Genomic DNA, 19,385 nt, shown 5'->3' on the forward strand with positions numbered 1-19,385 from the left:
TCAAAGACTTCTCCTGTGTACTGGGCACTGGTATCGAAGCTAATCAATCTTACAAGAGAATCAAAATAAAATAATCAAAACTAGTTTTGTTTCATTCGAGAGAGAGAAGACACGCTGATTTAAAAGACGTGAAACCACTAGTGTTGAATATAGTTTTGTTGACATAGTTTTACCGTTTCATATGTTAAAAAGTGATGAGACTTTCATTATGTTTTATGACAGATTTGCCTTTTGGAGATGCTTGTTTTACTCTCTGACACAACATTACTGCCTAAGGCTAAGCATTAAATTAGTGGGTGATGTTGTAGCCTAGCCTTTCTGATGTAGCGGAAGCTACGGATAACGCAAATATAATCTATTGATTCAGAGAATACTTAGGAGATATTGCCTTCTTGAGATCGTTGAGAGTCTAGCTCTATCCGAAAACAAGGGGTTTATAGTTGAAAAGCTCTTAATAATTAATCAAAATAAGTCGTGACCTCACAAACACAAGGCATCGACATTATATAGTATTGTAAACACAAAATCCTAATAAGAATTGGAATCCATACTTATATTTATCTAAATAAATAAATAATGAATAAAACCCAAAACTCATGTTTATCAAGACTTCTAAGAAACGTAAACCCAATCTGAATGAGATGCTCTCTGCATCATTCTCTCCGGGTTGGAGAAGATTCGTCCTTGAATCTTAACCGTGATCTTCAATTAATTTTTTTCTAACCATCCAATGACAAAATTCTTCACACGCAAATAAGCAGTTTTGACATACTTCATCAATGTCGACTAGTGCATAATGATGTATCAGACGTGCCATGAATAATTGTTGGATACGAACACTCCATAATAATATAGCAAGACGTAAATACATGTCTCTGCACAATATCATTGTCCCATGCAAAATCCACCTACAGCTTCTCATACTCATCCATGTATCTAAAAGCTTGATCTTTAGTGTAATCCACCTCATCAGCTTTAATGATGGGAACATCCTTTGTTTGCTCAAGTTGCTCCACCACGTGAAGACCGACTTCATCAATATTGTTTAGAACAAGATCTTCGTTGCCTCCTTCTTCAACTTGATATTCGTAAATTGGAGGTCCATAGATCTCGTTGTAGAGATCTTGAGCCTGTGAATAATTCTGAGAATAATTCTCACCATACACGATAAAAAAGACTCCAGTCGACGTCTTCACCGTAATAGATCCATGACTCACCACGAACAGCCATAGAAAAAGAACAATAAAATCGACACCGAAGATCGTGGCTTGGTAGAGAAAATCAAACCTGTTGTCTATGATACCAACTGATGTAGCGAAAACAAGAAACAAAAAAAAATCTCTCAATTTTTATTAATCAAATCACAAACTGAATCTATACTATTAAAGCAGGATCCTATTGTCATAATTACCTTAGGGGCATGTTTCCTTCACTAACATTGCATGTTTCATTAAGGGCAATTAAGTAATATTAATAACAAATCTATATTGGGTCATTATTTTTGGATCCAGCACAAATCAAATCTCTCTTGGACCATTTGGGCCTATTAAAAAATCAGATTCAATTCTCACTTCTTTTTTTTCCTTTGGGCCATTGAGTCCAAGTTAAAATATTTTTTTTTTCAATTATTCTTAATTATTATTTTTTTTCTTAATATAATTTAAGCATTCATAAAAATAATTGATTTTTTATTGAAAAGTATAAATCTTTATTAAAAGTATATAATTTTTTAATTAAAATATTAACCACATAGTAAAATTAATTTATCAGAGTTATACCAACTTAATTCATTAAAAAAAAATTAATTTTTTAAACATAAATAATCATTTAAAATGAAATACGATAAATAAAGATAAAATTTTTAAGTCTTTTATAAAATAAAACACAAATATATAAAAATGTGACATTTACTAAATATTTATCAATTGAAAAAAAAAACAAAATAAACTCACGCTTTCAAAGCACGGGTCAAAATCTAGTACAAAGTTAAAACTAAAAGACTATTATAAGAAAACCATAAACCCTAAAACAATAAAAATAATTATATAAATTAATAAAATAAACCCTAAGATATTTGAAAATATTACAAATACTTATCTGCATCACTTTCAACAATCAACCGTCTCAAGTAGACTTAAAATGGTTAAAAGGGTCGCAAAGGATGAAAAAGATTTAGTGACAAGAAGATTTGACTTAATGTGCCTACGACGGTCTTTTGATGAGTGCGAGGATTCCCGATAGTCACGGTCCCGAGAAGAGTGATGTCTTGATCTATCTGACGGTCCACCTAAATCCTTCAGTCTATCTCTTGACCGATGGTGACTTCGATCATTTAGTCTATCTCTGTCCTTGTCAGAATCTCTGCCTCTGTCTCTGTGAGAAGACCTAGCCCTGTCCCTCTCTCTACCTCGTTCCTTCTCCCTATCACTCTCTCCTCCTACTTAACTTTTCTTCTCCCTCGAGTCTCCGACAATTGGCAGACTGTTTGACTCAGCTTCCCTCTTCTTCGAATTTGTAGCCTTTTCATGAGGTGTAGTAATCACTTCATCCTTAAACTCGTTTACAGCTGAACCCTTGGTATCACCAGCATCGCCGCCTGCCGGTAAAACATCCTGTAACATAGTGGGAAAGTACTTAGAACCAAACTCTGATTAAAACATGTAATCTAGCGAAATCTATTCTGTTTGCTCCTATAAGAAATGAACTCAGCAAGATCATAGAAACTTAGATAGCGAGCTACCTAACCTTTGTAGCTGATTGAGCTTGAGGATTCCCGGATCTACTGGAAAATGTAAATGTCTTCCCGTCCTTGCAAACTGAGATATACTGAGCCTTTGGAAGACTGTATAGATGAGCAAGAACGCTACACACTTGGTCAATACCAGATTTATCTGCATCAAATGCTTTCCACCAGGGTGGATTCTCTGGGAGAGGCACTTGAAACCTGCGGGCAGCGGCATACACGACCCCACAAGCCACAACTTCACTTCTGAACCTTACACAAAGGGTTGTACGCAGACTGCATATATAGACATATCATTTGAGGTCGACTAAAATAAAAGCAGACACTGAATGTAAAAATCTGAGGTTACCTATCATTAGCCAAGTTCCAAGCTTCTTGTCTCAGTTCAGGAGGTGTTTCAAGTGTGGCCAGGTAGTTTGAAATGAACTTGTGAGGATGTTCAACATGGCATACAAAACTCATCATTTCAAAAAAAAAAAAGCTGTTTCAGTATGCAGTAGCCAATAGACATGAAAAACATCCAAGATGACAAATATGCAATTGGTCATGTAACAATGCAAGTAGAGATACTAAACTTGGAAAACAAATCAAGATGATCTATAGGTAAGTACTTCTCCCTGCGACACTCAAGCCAGACACAGCTCGCAGCTACAATCTGTTAAAAGAAAGCCCTCAAGAGTCAAGAGACAGAACCTAAGGTCACTATTAACAACAAACTACTAAAGAAAGGCCTCAAGTAAGTACCTTAACATCAAATTTGGAAAGAGACTTCTTGCACTAGAACCTGTGGAAAAAACCTGCCCAGTAGCCATAACTGCTTGTGGTCTATAGATTCAACAATACAAATGTTTTAAGGAAAAATCACACCATTGTGACATTTGAGCTTTATGTTAGCGTTTGGTTAGTCCAGCATTTCTCACACATACATACCCACGTTCTTGATGTTAGTGTTTGGTTCGTCCAGCATTTCACATGTGTTTTAGGAGTTTGCAGTGCACAGAAGCGGCATTGTTTGAGGTCCTTGTGCAATGAGCTCAAGGAGGAGGAGCCACAATTTGAGAGGAGACATAAATGAATCAAGAATTATATTGAAAGCTCTAGTCAACCGGATCGAGGAACTTCACTCTGTCTAAGAAGTTAGAAGCACAGAACGATGGTAGAAGAGTGGGAACTGGAAGTCTTGGCTCAAAAGTTTCAGGTTTGAGCCGAACAATAGAAAGCGTTGAGACACCCAACAAGAAAACATATAAAATGTTTTTTTTTTAAACTGACTTAGCTGAGATTAAAGAGTAAGAAGCATCACAACAACATTTGTGAGATTAAAGAGTCAGCATCATAACAACATAGATAAGATTAAGTATTCAGCATCATAGCAACACAGATGAGATTAAGAGAGTAAACAAACATCGTAGCAACAATAAGTCTCTGCAATCAGTTAACTTTAGAGAATCTGGTGTCTCAGTCACGTCGCTGACTTCTCGAGTCCGGTGATTCTTGTTGAGTGTGGTCCTGCTCATCTCGGGTTCTCTTACGTCCCTCGGACATTAGATGGAGCATCTGGTCTTGTGTTTAGTCTTCATCTCAACCAAGGTAGAGAAGATCTTCATCAAAATTTCAGTTTCTGCAAGAAACCAAATCCAAAAGAGTAACAAATAAGAACACATGGAAGGCACATAATTAATGAAAAACAAAACAGAGAAAAAAAAGCGACTAGCATCATTACTGGGAGAAAGTGGTTGCTGCACAGGAGCATTGGCAGTTTCGGGAGGAACTTGCGATGATGATGATGCACGAGTATCCCTCGGGACATTTTGAGCAGTTCTCGTTAGTACTAGAAACAAAGAGATTCTTCTATATTTTAGTAGTAGACAACGAAAAAACAAACAGGAAAGGAAGCTGTACAACAGGGCTTAGGGAATCACCAGTAAGTGGAGGAACTTGTGCACTAGTAACTATCGGGACATTTTGAGCAGTTCCTGTTAGAGAAGCAGGGACAATATAATGTTAACAAACAGATTTCTATTTTAGGAGTATACAATAAAAAAAAATTGATTACCGGAAGAAACTGCCTGCTGCACAGGGATTAGGGCATCACCAGTTGGAGGAGGAACACGCAAGAATGATGATGATGCACCAGTATCTCTCCCAGCAGTCCCCATTGCTAGAAGAAGAAGCAGATTTAAATAATGTCAACAATAGGAGACTCGAGATTGTTTCATTTGAGAGAGAGATGACACGCAGATTTAAAGACGTGAAACCACAACTGTCGAATATATAAAATCTTTAACAATTGGATTCGATCATATCTAATCTACACGTATCTAGGATATTATAAAACAATATATAGAATAACTACATTCTCTAGAAATATCCAAATTCGAATAATAATATTTGAGGGAACTTACAAGTTGGTGCGATTTGAGTAGGTCCTTGATCAGTCGCTGGCCAAATAAAAAAAAACACAAGAATGAAACTTGAGTGGCAAGAAAGATATAGGGTTTTTGTTTGTTTGTTTTCTTTGCTCACTTTCTGCATCGGGGTTCAACAGTGATTGGACAAAATACTCCTGAAAGATACCTGAAGATTCGATTTCAGTTTGATCCCAAGCTACAAAAACACAAAGATCGAATGACTGAAAGACTCTTTCGGCTCACACCATTAACGATTCGAGAGTAAATGAATTCACTTTACCTTGCAGGGTCAAGTAAACTGGGATTGCATGTTGTTGGTATAGAATCCTCACAATTTCATCCTTGCTCCTGTTGTTATTCATGTATTCTTTGATTCTTGTTGCAGCCTGAGAAAGAAGAAAGAATCAGAAAAGGATTCACCACAATATTACTTGGAGGTTCTTGATGCATGGGATTGTAATCTTACGTATCTTGTCAATTCCTCATCCATGCTTTTACAATCACAGTCCCTAGGAGGAAGAAATAGAGATGGGTCTTGAATGAATCAAGAAGGAGAATAAAAAAGAGAGATTGTTGTATGAGTTTGAAGAAACAGAGATGAGAGAGATGCAGAAGGAGAGTGAAGAGAGATAGCGGGAGACTATTTTGCTGGTTTGTTTGACTTACTTATGACTTTTTATCGTCACCGCCGTTATTTTGAGGTCACTTAACTCTCGCGGATCAGCAAGTGAAATTTATTTTTGTATATATTATATCTACTAATTACTAGACTAACTCATATTATATTTTTTATAATTACTGGACTAAACCACAAAACAAAGCAAGCTACTGTAAACCCCTATCTCGCCTTCATCGCAAGGAAAAGAAGACTTGACAAAGAGCAATTCTCTCAAATATCTATTAGTAAAAAATTGAGGTTACCTATCATCATTTACCCAGGTTCCAAGCTTCTTGCCTAAAAGTTCAGGAGGTAGTTTGAAATGAACTTGTGAGGATGTTCAACATGGCATACAAAACCCATCATTAAGTATATGTCTCTCAGTTCTGCTTAACTCAACTTTCACCTCAGAGTACTTCTGCAGAAAAATCAACAAGTTGAGTTACCAAAACGATGAACAAAAAGCACTTTCAAGATGACAAATATGCAATTGGTCATGTAACAATGCAAGTAGAGATACTAAACTTGGAAAACAAATCAAGATGATCTATAGGTAAGTACTTCTCCCTGCGACCCGTCTTGCCTTTTTGGGTTCTCTTCCAGTTTTGATGCAAGCCAGACACAGCTCGCAGCTACAATCTGTTAAAAGAAAGCGTCAAGAGACAGAACCTAAGACCACTATTAACAACACACTACTAAAGAACTTAAAAAGGCCTCAAGTAAGTACCTTAACATCAAATTTGGAAAGAGACTTCTTGCACTAGAACCTGCCCAGTAGCCATAATTAACTGCTTGTGGTCGTCTATAGATTCACTAAGGAAAAATCACACAATTGTGACATTTGAGCTTTGTAATCATAATGAAATCAATAAATAAGATATACAGGTTGAGCAATATTCCACCTTCCTGGATGACATCACAATCACATCCATAGATTCTAAATGCCACTTCGGTTGCTTCATCTATCCCATCTTTCCTTGAAGGTGAAGTCTTTAGCTGCTCTTCCGTCAGGTAGAAGTTGTCGATCGCCGTGTAAATCATCAATTCAGGTTCACGACGTACCGAGAGGGAGACAGCGGCGGCGAAGAGAGACGAGATATGATTGGGCCTATCCTTTAATTAGGCTCTTAATGGGCTTAAGTGACAACAATCATAGGCCCAAGTAGAAGTGAGTTTATGCTGACGTCAAGATAGATATTTCAGACAAAACAAAGCTTGTGTTCGCTACACTTCACGGTCGGTGTCTCGCGCACGAGACTAGACGTGAAGCAAGAAACAATACTTGACAAAAATCCAAATCCTTTCTGAATCCAAAACCAAGTTCTTACCTTTCTTGTCGCTGAAGATGGCCACTTCGATATCACTGAAGCCGACGAACCTTCTCCTCTCGTCTTTCTCAACCGGCAAAGTCCTCCATCTCCGCCGCTCCCGTTTCAGCCACAGACCGTCGCCGTCTTCGTCTTGTCGTCGGACTCTGGTGGCTCAATTCGGGTTCAGTCCAGGCCCCGTTTCTCTCGATTTGATCAAAGAACATGTCGAGAGTCTACTCTACACGATCGCTGATGCAGCCGTCTCGTCCTCCGAGACTTTTGATTCTTTTTCCGGCACTACCACTACCACCACCACAAACCAGAACAGTGATTGGTTCACTGGTATCGCCAATTACATGGAAACTATCCTCAAGGTCATAAAAGTTTCTCTCTTTTTTTTATTAGAAGTGAGAGTTAGTGAACTGATATAATGTTGATGTGTGTAATTGAATTTGAATTGCAGGTTTTGAAAGATGGGTTATCAACTGTAAACGTTCCTTATTCTTATGGTTTCGCTATCATTCTACTCACCGTGCTTGTTAAGGCTGCTACCTTCCCGTTGACCAAGAAGCAGGTTCTTTTCACTTGTGTTACTATAACTTGTTAAATCCATGGTTCTTTATTGAAATTGTGGTTTTTTCTCTATAGGTAGAATCTACTATGGCTATGAAATCTTTGCAGCCTCAGATTAAGGCAATCCAGGAACGGTATGCTGGTGATCAGGTGAACCTTTTCTTCCATACTGCAACCTTGTTTTTATTTGCCTTTTTTTTGTGGTACTAAAGAAAGGCATTTCCTGATGCTGTACTTAAGTCATAGTCTGGATCTGTCATTAGTTGTTAGAGTTAAGTTGAAGAGTGTGAAGCTATTGGCTCCATCATTGTGGAGTGATTCTAATGAATGTACCCAACATTATAGATTTTTTTTTTTATGAATGTAACCATTTTTCCTTTAAAAATAATAAGTTTCCTAAGCTTTATGTTTATCTTTGCAGGAGAAAATTCAACTTGAAACTGCCAGATTGTATAAACTTGCTGGAATCAATCCTTTTGCAGGTACAGTTTGTTGTTTCAGATTTTCATTTAAGACGATGGTTTGGTCATTAAACGCTTTGTGGTTAAGCTATATCTTTTTTTTTTTTGATAGGCTGTCTCCCCACACTAGCTACCATACCAGTCTGGATTGGCCTATATAGAGCCCTTTCAAATGTTGCGGATGAGGTACCTGCAGAAAAAAAAACTGTTATCTTTTTTGTTTCTGTAAGCGCCTTCGACTTCAAGGTTCTTTTCTGACAAGTTGTTTGTTGGATGCTTGTTTCTAACTTTAAGGGGCTCTTGACGGAAGGCTTTTTCTGGATTCCTTCTCTTGCCGGTCCAACAACTGTTGCCGCAAGACAGAGTGGCAGTGGAATATCATGGCTCTTCCCGTTCATTGTAAGTACCAATCTTGAACGTCGATATTAAGTAGCGTGGATATTTTATCAATGGAATCCAGACTACACTCCCAGTTCTTGTTAACTCTGTGTGACGTTACTTACTCAAGCATATAAAATGAACTGATTGAAGAGGACTTGAGTGGAGAGGGTGTTGGACTTGGACCTCATTGCTAATGTCTTTAAATTTTCAATTTATATCTCAGGAGGGACACCCACCACTCGGATGGTCAGACACATTAGCATATCTTGTCTTACCTCTATTACTCATCTTCTCTCAGTATCTCTCCATTCAGATTATGCAATCCTCTCAGCCGCAGGTATAGCATCTTCTGGCATTTGACATAGTCTATTTATTTAGTAGTTATCTTTTAGCTTGAACAATAAGCTGGTTATAATGAGAATATGTAAACTGCTGTACGTCCTCAAAACAAACTCGGTTAACTAAATTCAAGCAACAAAGAATCCTATTAGCAGCATTGAAATATTTGGTGTATCACTTTTTTGTCATCATGTCATTTCTCAGAGTGATGATCCAGCCATGAAGAGCTCACAAGCAGTGACGAAGTTTCTCCCGCTGATGATTGGCTATTTTGCACTATCAGTTCCTTCTGGTCTAAGTCTTTACTGGTGAGAGCTCACCAGCGGCTAGTCTTGAATATTTTCGCGTGGGGAGTGAACACTCCACTTGCTTTTCTTCTCACTTTTGAAGAGTGCGTTTGCAGGTTGACCAACAACATTTTGAGCACAGCACAGCAAGTATGGCTTCAAAAATATGGTGGTGCCAAAAATCCGATGGAGAAGCTCACTAATTTGGTAACCAAGGAAGACAAAACTCAAAAAGTTGACAAGTCTATCTCACAACCTCTAGTTCAGAAGTCTGTCTCAGAGCTGAAAATACCAAGAGACAAGGGTAGTGAAAAAGTGACCTCAGAAGGGCCCAAACCTGGTGAAAGGTGTGACTAAATATTCTGAAACCTCTCTGATTCGTTACTAGAACCTATTTGTTGTTTTTAACACATTCGTTCCCAGGTTTAGGCTGCTCAAAGAGCAAGAAGCAAAGAGACGTCGAGAGAAAGAAGAGGAGAGGCAGAAAGCTGAAGCAGCTCTGTCAAATCAAAATACAGACAGCGCAGAGGAACATGAGGGAAAATCTGACACAGGCGCGGAAGAAACAGGTGATGGCTCTGCCGCTGTGAATGGGAAGCCTTCCATTCAAAAGGACGAGACTACTAATGGGAAACTCGGCGTTGGCCATGATGCAGAGAAACAACATTCTCATGAAACATAGAAGTGGTTAACAAACACCTAAAGGCGGATTGAGGAAAAGTGATGTTTCAGGTTTTAGTATTTGTGCAGAAAGAAATGGCCAAATGGTTTTTTTGTAAGTCGTGGAAGCTTACTTCACGTTCCTTACATATTCTTATGTATAAACAGAAGGTTTTGCTCTCATACGACAATGGTTTTACTCTAGAAGCCTACACTATGACACTTGTCTTCATCTGTTATTAAATTTTGAATAATGCATACAGAAACTTTAGAATGATTTTCGCGATGGATCAAAGGCAACACACGGTATCCTTCGATGATATCACGTTCTTGGCGTTGTTGTTAAGAAGAAGAACAAATAGGTACAGCTTCCCAAATGATTTGCCCAACGTCAACATTCATAAATAAATTTTTGTATTTATGGAAACACGATCACAGCATTAACACGAAATCATTACAAAATCCATATTTCCATAAATCTTTATGTGAAACGGAAAGTTGATATAAACCAGCATTCACAAGCTTAACAAATGTTTCCTTTAAAAAGATATATCATCGATCTCTTGCCTAATATCTTGGGGAAAAAAAACAATTCTTTCAAAACCCTATCTCTCTCTCGCCTAAGCCGACAGACGATCAATACCGTCTTCTTGCGCTATCCGCCTGAAACTATGTAAGTTAAATACAAACAAGACTAACTAACATGTTAAAACGCTGATACATACATTGATATACTTGATTGATAGTGTGCTGGTTGTAAGAATCGCTGTGCAAGTCACGAATGGACAACACACCCTCTGACCAAGCCATATCACCTGCAGGTAAATAAGACATCTCTGCCGTTACTCTGGAATGTTCAATCGGAAGTAATCCATAGATAAAGTTAGGATGCTAATATTATAATCCATTTCGTAAAAAGTTGCTTTATTTAAAATCACATGTCTCATTGCAACAGCTACATAGCTTAATATAACAATGCTGTATATATTTTGATGAAACTTAGTTTTACTACTTAATTTAATAAATAAATTTTGTTATATATTTATCTCTTACAATACTGTCTGGGTGGTTAATTATATTATTAGTACAAATTTGGATAAAATTGTATTTATTAAAAAAACTTGAAAATAGTAGCAATTTGATTTGACATATTTTTTTTGTTTATTGTATTTTTTATATTCTATTAAAATATAAAAATTATAACCCGATTGATTAGTTTTAGAATAACATAGAATTTAATATCCCTTTCGAATTTATTTAAACAAGATTTTTTCTAAATTGATATTTATGTGAAGGTATGCAGTAATAAATTGTGATAATTATATTCGTTTAACATTTATTTATTGTTTACTTTATAATCATAGATGTTAAATATACTATATTTTTATATTTATATTTATGAATCATAGATGTTAGATTGACTATATTTTTTATATTTATATCTACGAAACTCTTTTAATAAAAACGAAAAGTAGGAATATATATCTATATAGTCAATGATATAGAATTCATATTAAAAAGTTAAATAACTATACTATTAGAGTTTTGTAGGTAAGCCAACTGTAATATAATATGAATTCCTTCTCTTTGTATGAATGATAGATCTTTTGTTTGCACTTGCAGGCCTAATAATTTTACATAAATAGTATATACATATATTATCAATTAAAACACCATTAGAATAAATTATTTTATTTTATGAATATTTAATAATTAACTAATTTTTTAATATATGATAAAATTTTAAAAATTAATATAAATATAATAATATTGAAATAATAATTTATTTTTCTTTTGTTGATATGTAAAGATATTTGTTGTTAAATTTATTTTAAACTTTTAATATCTCTTAAAGATATGCAATTACAATGTGATTATTTTTAAAAAATAATTATATAATTAAGATATAATTATATTTTCTTATATTATTATTTTTCTTATATATAGGGTTAACTAAATATTTTTTTAAAACAAAAAAACTCAATATACGGATTTTATTTTTTTATTAAAAAGAAGAATTAATTTCTTTCTAATCTCGAGATCATATCTGTAAAATATTATTTATATTTTTTCTGTAACTATAAAATATTATAGACAACTACATATATATGAAAAATAACAGAACATTTCAGAAATACTAATTATAAGTTTTGTTTTGGTAGCATTAATTTGTGAGGAAATATATATTTAAATGTCTGGCTATTATATATTCTGTAGGACCAAAAACATTAATTTTGAAAATATATCCCTGTGTGTAATAATTATAGTCGGAAATACATGTATCTTATTATAATTTATATTTTCTTTTGTAAAGTTCTACATAACGTATGCCCTTAATTAAAATCGCATGTTTTACAGTGACATCTCACATGCAACACATTCCTCAAAGAATCCATCAACTTCAGGAAGGTATTTCAGTGCGTCCTATCTCGGAATGTATAAGAAGTGTTTGGGACATCAGAAAATACCAAACAGATAATACTCAAATTTACATCGGCTTCATATGCTACGACAACCACGTAAGCCTTTTATTAACTTTAACATATATATATATATATATATATATATATATATGTATGTATTTTCCAATCCACCATATTTGATTTAAACTACTCACTATTTATTTAATTGGTTCGGCACAACAAAATTTGTTTACATTCAGAGACAACTATTAGAAGGTCGGTTCACCGGAAACATTCAGCCGAATGACCCAAAAAATTTAACTGAGGAAGATATATATGAGTTTTCAGGATTTTCTGTCATACATAATTCACGACATCGGAAACTCACCCAACTGTTGTATTACATTCATATCGACCAAAAGACAATAACATTGAAAGTTACAGACATCGGTCTAATATTTCCAGTTCACAATTTCTCTCCTTAGAATTACAAAATTCTATTGCGCTTAGCCACTACACCCACCTACGTACCAGGTACGTAAGTTAGCCCAGTATCAATTAAAAAAACATGGATGTTTATTCTAACTCAAAATCAATGTGCAGATGTCGTCGGGCAGATACTCATAATACAAAAAATAAATCCGTACCACCCAGAACTCAATACTGATGCCATGATTGGTCTACGGTTGAACAGGTAAGTCTAACACAATAGGTAAAAATGAAATAATAATTCTCTTCATACATACACTTCTATCTCAGGTCGACAATGGTTAAACTCATACTGTCCGACAAGCAAGCATCAAATTTTAGCATCTTACAAAACAAGAAGAAATAGGAAATTTAAAGTTGTTATCATCACAAGCATAATTCCTAAACTTTTCTAAGGTAAATAATTTTATTAAACACGTCAAAAAAAATACAGATCTAAAATTTTTTTTATCAACAGAACAATAATATCCAATATTTTCCATGCAAACTACTACTCAGTTCATCACCAGCAACAAATTTCTACTTCAACAAATCGATTGATTACATAAAGCATTTCAAAGAATGAATAAGAGATCATGCAAAATCATGCAGCAAAGAGTGACTTTAATTCATGAATTATTCAGATTATTATTCTTTTTCCCACAAAACTTGATACCTAGATTTATTTACATTTTAAACAATTTTATCATTGTTTTTTTCTAATCTATACTTCTGTATAAAATCTAAAACTCAACTTCTGTCTTTCAATCTTTGCTAAACAATTTAAATATATAGAAAATAAATTAAAAGACATAAGTTGAGTTTTAGATTTTTTATAGAAGTAGAGATTTTAAAAAAAATAATGATAAAATTGTTTAAAATGTAAATAAATCTAGGTATCAAGTTCTGTGAGAAAGAGAATAATAATCCAAATGATGCATGAATTAAAGTCACTATTTGCTGCATACTTTTGCATGATCTCTTATTCACCCTTTGAAATGCTTTATGTAATCAATTGATTTGTTGAAGTAGAAATTTGTTGCTGCTGATGAACTGAGTAGTAGTTTGCATGGAAAATATTGGATATTATTGTTCTGTTGATAAAAAAAATTTAGATCTGTATTATTTTTTGACGTGTTTAATAAAATTATTTACCTTAGAAAAGTTTAGGAATTATGATGATGACAACTTTAAATTTCCTATTCTTCTTGCTTTGTAGGATGCTAAAATCTGCTTCTTGATTGTCGCACATTATGAGTTTAACCATTGTCGATCTCATACAGAGGTGTATGTATGAAGAGAATTATTATTTCGTTTTTACCTATTGTGTTAGACTTACCTGTTCAGCTGTAGACCAATCGTGGCATTAGTATTGAGTTCTGGGTGGTACCGATTTATTTTTTGTATTATGAGTATCTGCCCGACGACATCTGCACATTGATTTTGAGTTAGAATAAACATCCACGATTGATACTGGGCTAACTTATTTACCTGGTAAGTAGGTGGGTATAGTGGCTAAGCGCAATAGATTTTTGTAATTTTGAGGAGAGAAATTGTGAACTGGAAATATTGGACCGATGTCTGTAACTTTCAATGTTATTGTCTTTTGGTCGATCTGAATGTAATATGGCAGTTGGGTGAGTTTCTGATGTCGTGAATTATGTATGACACAAAATCCTGAAAACTCATATATATCTCCCTCAGTTAAATTTTTTGGGTCATTCGGCTGAATGTTTCCGGTGAGCCGACCTTCTAATAGTTGTCCCTGAATGTAAACAAATTTTGTTGTGCCGAACCAATTAAGTAAATAGTGAGTAGTTTAAATCAAATATGGTGGATTAGAAAATTCATATATATATGTATATGTTAAAGTTAATAAAAGGCTTACGTGGTGGTTGTAGCACATGAAGCCAATGCAAATTTGAGTATTATCTGTTTGGTGTTTTCTGATGTCCCAAACACTTTTTATACATACCGTGCTAGGACGCACTGAAATACCTTTCTGAAGTTGGTGGATTCTTTGAGGAATGTGTTGCATGTGAGATGTTACTGTAAAACATGTGATTTTAATTAAAGGCATATGTTCTTTAGAACTTTACAAAAGAAACTATAAATTGTAATAAGATACATGTATTCCAACTATAATTATTACACACAGAGATATATTTTCAAAATTTATTTTTTTCGTCTTACGGAATATATAATAGCCAGACAGTTAAAATATCTATATTTCTTCACAAATTATATGGATCCTTTAAGCAGCATTGAAATTGATGGTGTACCAATTATTATATGATGTCTATTCTCAGAGTGATGATCCGGCCATGAAGAGCTCACAAGCAGTGACGAAGTTTCTCCCGCTGATGATTGGCTATTTTGCACTCTCAGTTCCTTCTGGTTTAAGTCTTTACTGGTGAGAGCTCACCAGCGGCTAGTCTTGAATATTTTCGCGTGGGGAGTGAACACTCCACTTGCTTTTCTTCTCACTTTTGAAGAGTGCGTTTGCAGGTTGACCAACAACATTTTGAGCACAGCACAGCAAGTATGGCTTCAAAAATATGGTGGTGCCAAAAATCCGATGGAGAAGCTCACTAATTTGGTAACCAAGGAAGACAAAACTCAAAAAGTTGACAAGTCTATCTCACAACCTCTAGTTCAGAAGTCTGTCTCAGAGCTGAAAATACCAAGAGACAAGGGTAGTGAAAAAGTGACCTCAGAAGGGCCCAAACCTGGTGAAAGGTGTGACTAAATATTCTGAAACCTCTCTGATTCGTTACTAGAACCTATTTGTTGTTTTTAACACATTCGTTCCCAGGTTTAGGCTGCTCAAAGAGCAAGAAGCAAAGAGACGTCGAGAGAAAGAAGAGGAGAGGCAGAAAGCTGAAGCAGCTCTGTCAAATCAAAATACAGACAGCGCAGAGGAACATGAGGGAAAATCTGACACAGGCGCGGAAGAAACAGGTGATGGCTCTGCCGCTGTGAATGGGAAGCCTTCCATTCAAAAGGACGAGACTACTAATGGGAAACTCGGCGTTGGCCATGATGCAGAGAAACAACATTCTCATGAAACATAGAAGTGGTTAACAAACACCTAAAGGCGGATTGAGGAAAAGTGATGTTTCAGGTTTTAGTATTTGTGCAGAAAGAAATGGCCAAATGGTTTTTTTGTAAGTCGTGGAAGCTTACTTCACGTTCCTTACATATTCTTATGTATAAACAGAAGGTTTTGCTCTCATACGACAATGGTTTTACTCTAGAAGCCTACACTATGACACTTGTCTTCATCTGTTATTAAATTTTGAATAATGCATACAGAAACTTTAGAATGATTTTCGCACAACAAGAAACAAAGAGATGAATAGTATCAAAATCTAATAGAGAGCAAACAAGAAACAAAGAGACCAAAGGGTAGTACAAAAGTTTTAAGCACAACATGATCAGTATTCAGAATTAGAGATGACATCGTCGATCTTTAGAATCATCTTAACGACTTGAGTTGCAAGCAAGATCTGCTGCTGCTTCCCGATCAATGTTTCAAACACGTTTTGCTCCCTCATATCGTTTGTTCCCACGTCATTGCAATCTATTCCATAGAAAGGAATATTCTCCTGTTCCATCATACACCCACAAAGCCAATGTTTAGATCAGTCACCGAACAAACACATCAATGGCGAAATAGACAACCAGGTCACTTACCTTAAGTTGCTGAGATTTAACCGCAGAGAGTGTTTCAATTGGCTGTAGCCCACTGTTCTCTGCAAGAGCCATAGGGACGGAGTCCAAAGCTTCTGCAAATGCCCTTATTGCATACTGCATAGACAGAAGCAGTTGTAACATGTTGAGTCTTCAGCGTTAAGATTTTTGAAATAGATGATTTCACTACAGACTCAAAGAGAAGAGTAAAGATCGTCTTTACCTGCTCGACGCCAGGGTATTTATCTGCAGCTGCATCAACCGCAAGTGAGCATGCGATTTCAGCTGCACCACCTCCATATACAATTGACTTATTGCGGATGAGATTCCTCGCCACACACAAAGCATCGTGGATACTACGCTTAGTTTCTTCTATCATCATTTTGTTACCTAAACCATATCCCAAAAACGAATTGTTAATCAATAAGTGCAATATCTTTGTCCAGCATATACATTGAAACACAATAAACTCAGTAAATCAAATTTTATAGCTCGTAGGGTACTTAAGATTCAGAGTTGTTACAAAAAGAATATAAGTACCTCCACGGATGAAAATAGTGACAGCTTTTGAGTTAGCGCAGTGCTCAATATACAGCATTCGTTCTTTTGTTGTGCCAAATGATTTTTCACGCACCATACCAGCCTAAGAACAGGAATAAATGTGAGGATTCAATGGTCTGATTTAAACGAATTTAACATGCCACTCATTTAAGGGGCAAACACCAAGTGAGAGTAAATAGTACCTTCCCTAACTTCTCTGGGGTCAATTCCTGGAATCTTGGAACAATTCTGCCGCCTACATAAAGACAAATATCCTGTCAGCTATAGAAAGCTGATTAAATCGTTAACAGTAGATGCTTGGAGAAATCCCATACCTGTGGCTATTGCGATGAGTTCTAATTCAACACCCCCGACCCATCTGACAGCAGGCAAATTCCTGTGCATCAATAGATGGTTTGCCTCATCATCGAATCCCCATTGGCAAATAACCAATGTAGCACCAACATCCTGCAATTTAAAAGCATAGGAAATTATATAATAAAATGCACTGACAACTAATCTTCACTGTAAAAAAAAAAGCCTTTTCCAGTAACTCACAATATAGTCAATTTCCAAATCACAATGACAAAGAAAATTTAAAAACCAACCTTGCACTTCTGAACCATCTCATCGAAATATTGCTGCTCTTGCTTGCGCAATGTCTCAAACTTCTCCACTGTGTCAATGTCCACCTTATGCTTAGTCTTGGGCTTCGGTGGCTCAAACGGGCAAGTCAAAATGGCAATGTGAGCATCTTCAATTTGCTTCGGCATCTGTGGATGACTCATGTCTTTGTCAACTAGTATTCCATATATAAGCTCAGTGTCCTCCAAGTTTCCCCCGACCTTGCCCTCTACTTTTATCAGATCTAAGTTAACATCCCTTCTCTCCAAATCAGCAACAGCAAGAACTGCTTTGACAGCAATCTCAGCTAAACTGCGCTTGCATCGATTCACACTGTACCAATGAACAAAAAATAACAAAAAAAAAATCAGGAAAATATTCTACAAAACTATAATAGAAAAAATTATTGGAGTGTAAATCTTACATCTTCGAGGAAAGAGTAGTCATGCATGTTTTGACCAATGGCTCAAAATTATCAACGTCGAACTCAAACTTTTGAGATATACGCTCCAAATGCTCAACTGCAACTCTAGAAGCCATCTCATATCCCTCAGCGACACGGATAGGATGAATCCCCCTATCCAACTGACGTTCAGCTTGCTCCAGAAGCGCACCAGCCATGACAACAACGCCTGTTGTGCCGTCACCGATTTCATAATCCTGACTCCGAGACAGCTCGACCATAAGTTTCGCAATCTGGTTGTCAACATCCATTTGCTCCAAGATAGCTGCACCATCATTCGCTAGATAAACAAACACGACGAAGTTATAAACACGATAGCAAACAAAAGAAGGTATTATGCTTCAAACAAATATACGTATCTCAAGAACGAGAAATGCGTACACAAAACAGCATCTTGTTGTTAAAGAATCCATTTTTAGCATATCCAGCACATATTCATAGGAGTTTAAACGATTCTTCGAAAAATTTCCATGAAAAAGAGCTTTCTTTGCAGCTATTTTTGAATTCAATGGTACCAATTAATGTATTCATTAGCATTTTCGCAGCAACAGAAGAAACTAGTTTGAGCTTCTTAGCTTAAGCGTCACAGACAGTATAGCGAATCGATATTCCAAAAAAGTTTGACATGGATCCATTAATCATACTGCTGCATCGACGTTACTACCCTAATCAATTAGACATTCAAAAGCAGATTTGAAATTAAGGAGGTGAGAAACGAACTGATGGTGACGTCTCCGTCAGGTCCCTGAAGCATCTTGTCCATTCCCTTAGGTCCGAGGGAGGAGCGGAGGATCCGAGCCACCGCTTTGCCGGCGGCGATATTGGCTTTCTGAGCATCGATGCCTCTGAGACGCGTCTTCTGATCTTGCTCCCTTAGTATTATGAACGGACGCCCGAACTCATCGAACGCTAGCGCCATTTTGGAGCTTCAAACTTTCCTCGATCCGATCCAAGTTCAGATCTTGTTTTTTTTTGTTCTCACTGCTAAGAAAAATAAGAAAGAGAAGGAGAGTGGATTTGAGAGCGAAAATGGTTTGAGTGTGAAACCCTAGTAGCTCCGCTGATGATGATGACACAGAATCGTAGATTAAAGCCTATTCAAGGGCCTTCGGAAATTATTGGGCTTTCGAATTAAAGCCCATCTATCCATTTTCAGATCTAGAAAGTGGTAAGCCTTTTTTTATTATCATGCAACTTTTCACGTTCGATTATTTAGGTTTGTTTGAGTTGAGTATAAATGGTAAAGATGATTAATTGATTACTTACTGGTTTCTACAGACTAGAGTGAATATTTCACCCTAAAATCTATATGATGTCTGATTGAGATTTTACAAGGTATCCCAGAGTGAAAATATGTTTAGTGCAATCAATA

The 19,385-nt window shown here is 36.0% G+C and overlaps 3 protein-coding genes and 1 long non-coding RNA gene across 8 annotated transcripts; 1 reads left to right on the forward strand and 3 right to left on the reverse strand.

Moving 5' to 3' along the window:
- Positions 1 to 2,024: 2,024 nt before the first annotated feature.
- On the reverse strand, positions 2,025 to 6,923 carry LOC111200696. Of its 2 annotated transcripts, XM_048740145.1 has the most exons (15): positions 6,715 to 6,923; positions 6,540 to 6,625; positions 6,338 to 6,451; positions 6,076 to 6,230; positions 5,621 to 5,688; positions 5,435 to 5,540; positions 5,270 to 5,350; positions 5,149 to 5,184; positions 4,800 to 4,904; positions 4,666 to 4,719; positions 4,467 to 4,574; positions 3,488 to 4,364; positions 3,093 to 3,398; positions 2,746 to 3,019; positions 2,025 to 2,612 (listed from the first exon to the last, which is right to left on the reverse strand). In XM_048740145.1, exons 4-12 carry the CDS (start codon positions 6,083 to 6,085, stop codon positions 4,288 to 4,290), a joined length of 645 nt encoding a protein of 214 aa, XP_048596102.1. In that variant the 5' UTR covers positions 6,086 to 6,230; positions 6,338 to 6,451; positions 6,540 to 6,625; positions 6,715 to 6,923; the 3' UTR covers positions 2,025 to 2,612; positions 2,746 to 3,019; positions 3,093 to 3,398; positions 3,488 to 4,287. The 2 variants fall into 2 exon arrangements, with proteins under 2 accessions (XP_048596102.1, XP_048596103.1); XM_048740146.1 differs by lacking the exons at positions 5,621 to 5,688; positions 6,338 to 6,451; positions 6,540 to 6,625; positions 6,715 to 6,923 and having other exon boundaries at positions 6,076 to 6,324.
- A 99-nt stretch (positions 6,924 to 7,022) lies between these two features.
- On the forward strand, positions 7,023 to 16,022 carry LOC106367346 (ALBINO3-like protein 1, chloroplastic). Of its 4 annotated transcripts, none has more exons than XM_048740144.1 (10): positions 7,023 to 7,496; positions 7,586 to 7,696; positions 7,771 to 7,845; positions 8,117 to 8,177; positions 8,269 to 8,342; positions 8,451 to 8,555; positions 8,761 to 8,874; positions 15,003 to 15,106; positions 15,202 to 15,432; positions 15,515 to 16,022. In XM_048740144.1, exons 1-10 carry the CDS (start codon positions 7,158 to 7,160, stop codon positions 15,765 to 15,767), a joined length of 1,467 nt encoding a protein of 488 aa, XP_048596101.1. In that variant the 5' UTR covers positions 7,023 to 7,157; the 3' UTR covers positions 15,768 to 16,022. The 4 variants fall into 4 exon arrangements, with proteins under 4 accessions (XP_048596101.1, XP_013662560.1, XP_048596099.1 ...); XM_013807106.3 differs by lacking the exons at positions 15,003 to 15,106; positions 15,202 to 15,432; positions 15,515 to 16,022 and adding exons at positions 9,081 to 9,184; positions 9,280 to 9,510; positions 9,587 to 10,100; XM_048740142.1 differs by having other exon boundaries at positions 7,027 to 7,496; positions 15,509 to 16,022.
- Positions 9,954 to 11,331, reverse strand: LOC125577943. The gene is made up of 2 exons (XR_007316322.1): positions 10,549 to 11,331; positions 9,954 to 10,486 (listed from the first exon to the last, which is right to left on the reverse strand). It is a non-coding gene; the product is annotated as an uncharacterized LOC125577943 (long non-coding RNA).
- LOC106367347 (T-complex protein 1 subunit epsilon-like) lies at positions 15,980 to 19,078 on the reverse strand. Its single transcript, XM_013807107.3, has 9 exons — positions 18,734 to 19,078; positions 17,975 to 18,293; positions 17,535 to 17,883; positions 17,262 to 17,394; positions 17,130 to 17,182; positions 16,927 to 17,029; positions 16,610 to 16,776; positions 16,390 to 16,503; positions 15,980 to 16,301 (listed from the first exon to the last, which is right to left on the reverse strand). Exons 1-9 carry the CDS (start codon positions 18,930 to 18,932, stop codon positions 16,131 to 16,133), a joined length of 1,608 nt encoding a protein of 535 aa, XP_013662561.1. The 5' UTR covers positions 18,933 to 19,078; the 3' UTR covers positions 15,980 to 16,130.
- Between the last annotated feature and the right edge of the window lie 307 nt (positions 19,079 to 19,385).

Source organism: Brassica napus, chromosome A9 (genome assembly GCF_020379485.1).
Source record: "Brassica napus cultivar Da-Ae chromosome A9, Da-Ae, whole genome shotgun sequence".
Lineage (NCBI taxonomy): Eukaryota > Viridiplantae > Streptophyta > Magnoliopsida > Brassicales > Brassicaceae > Brassica > Brassica napus.

Excerpts from the sequence above, each read along its gene's own strand:
- LOC111200696 (XM_048740145.1), bottom strand. Across the intron at positions 5,541-5,620 it reads ATGAGGAATTGACAAGATAC|GCTGCAACAAGAATCAAAGA; the intron begins GTAAGATTACAA and ends CTTCTTTCTCAG. Across the intron at positions 5,185-5,269 it reads GTTGAACCCCGATGCAGAAA|CGACTGATCAAGGACCTACT; the intron begins GTGAGCAAAGAA and ends TTATTTGGCCAG.
- LOC106367346 (XM_013807106.3), top strand. The coding sequence starts at position 7,158 with ATGGCCACTTCGATATCACTGAAGCCGACGAACCTTCTCCTCTCGTCT. Across the intron at positions 7,846-8,116 it reads AACGGTATGCTGGTGATCAG|GAGAAAATTCAACTTGAAAC; the intron begins GTGAACCTTTTC and ends TTATCTTTGCAG. Across the intron at positions 8,178-8,268 it reads TGGAATCAATCCTTTTGCAG|GCTGTCTCCCCACACTAGCT; the intron begins GTACAGTTTGTT and ends TTTTTTTGATAG.
- LOC106367347 (XM_013807107.3), bottom strand. The coding sequence starts at position 18,932 with ATGGCGCTAGCGTTCGATGAGTTCGGGCGTCCGTTCATAATACTAAGG. Across the intron at positions 17,395-17,534 it reads AGATGGTTCAGAAGTGCAAG|GATGTTGGTGCTACATTGGT; the intron begins GTTGGTTTTTAA and ends TTTAAATTGCAG. Across the intron at positions 16,777-16,926 it reads CACTATTTTCATCCGTGGAG|GTAACAAAATGATGATAGAA; the intron begins GTACTTATATTC and ends GATATGGTTTAG.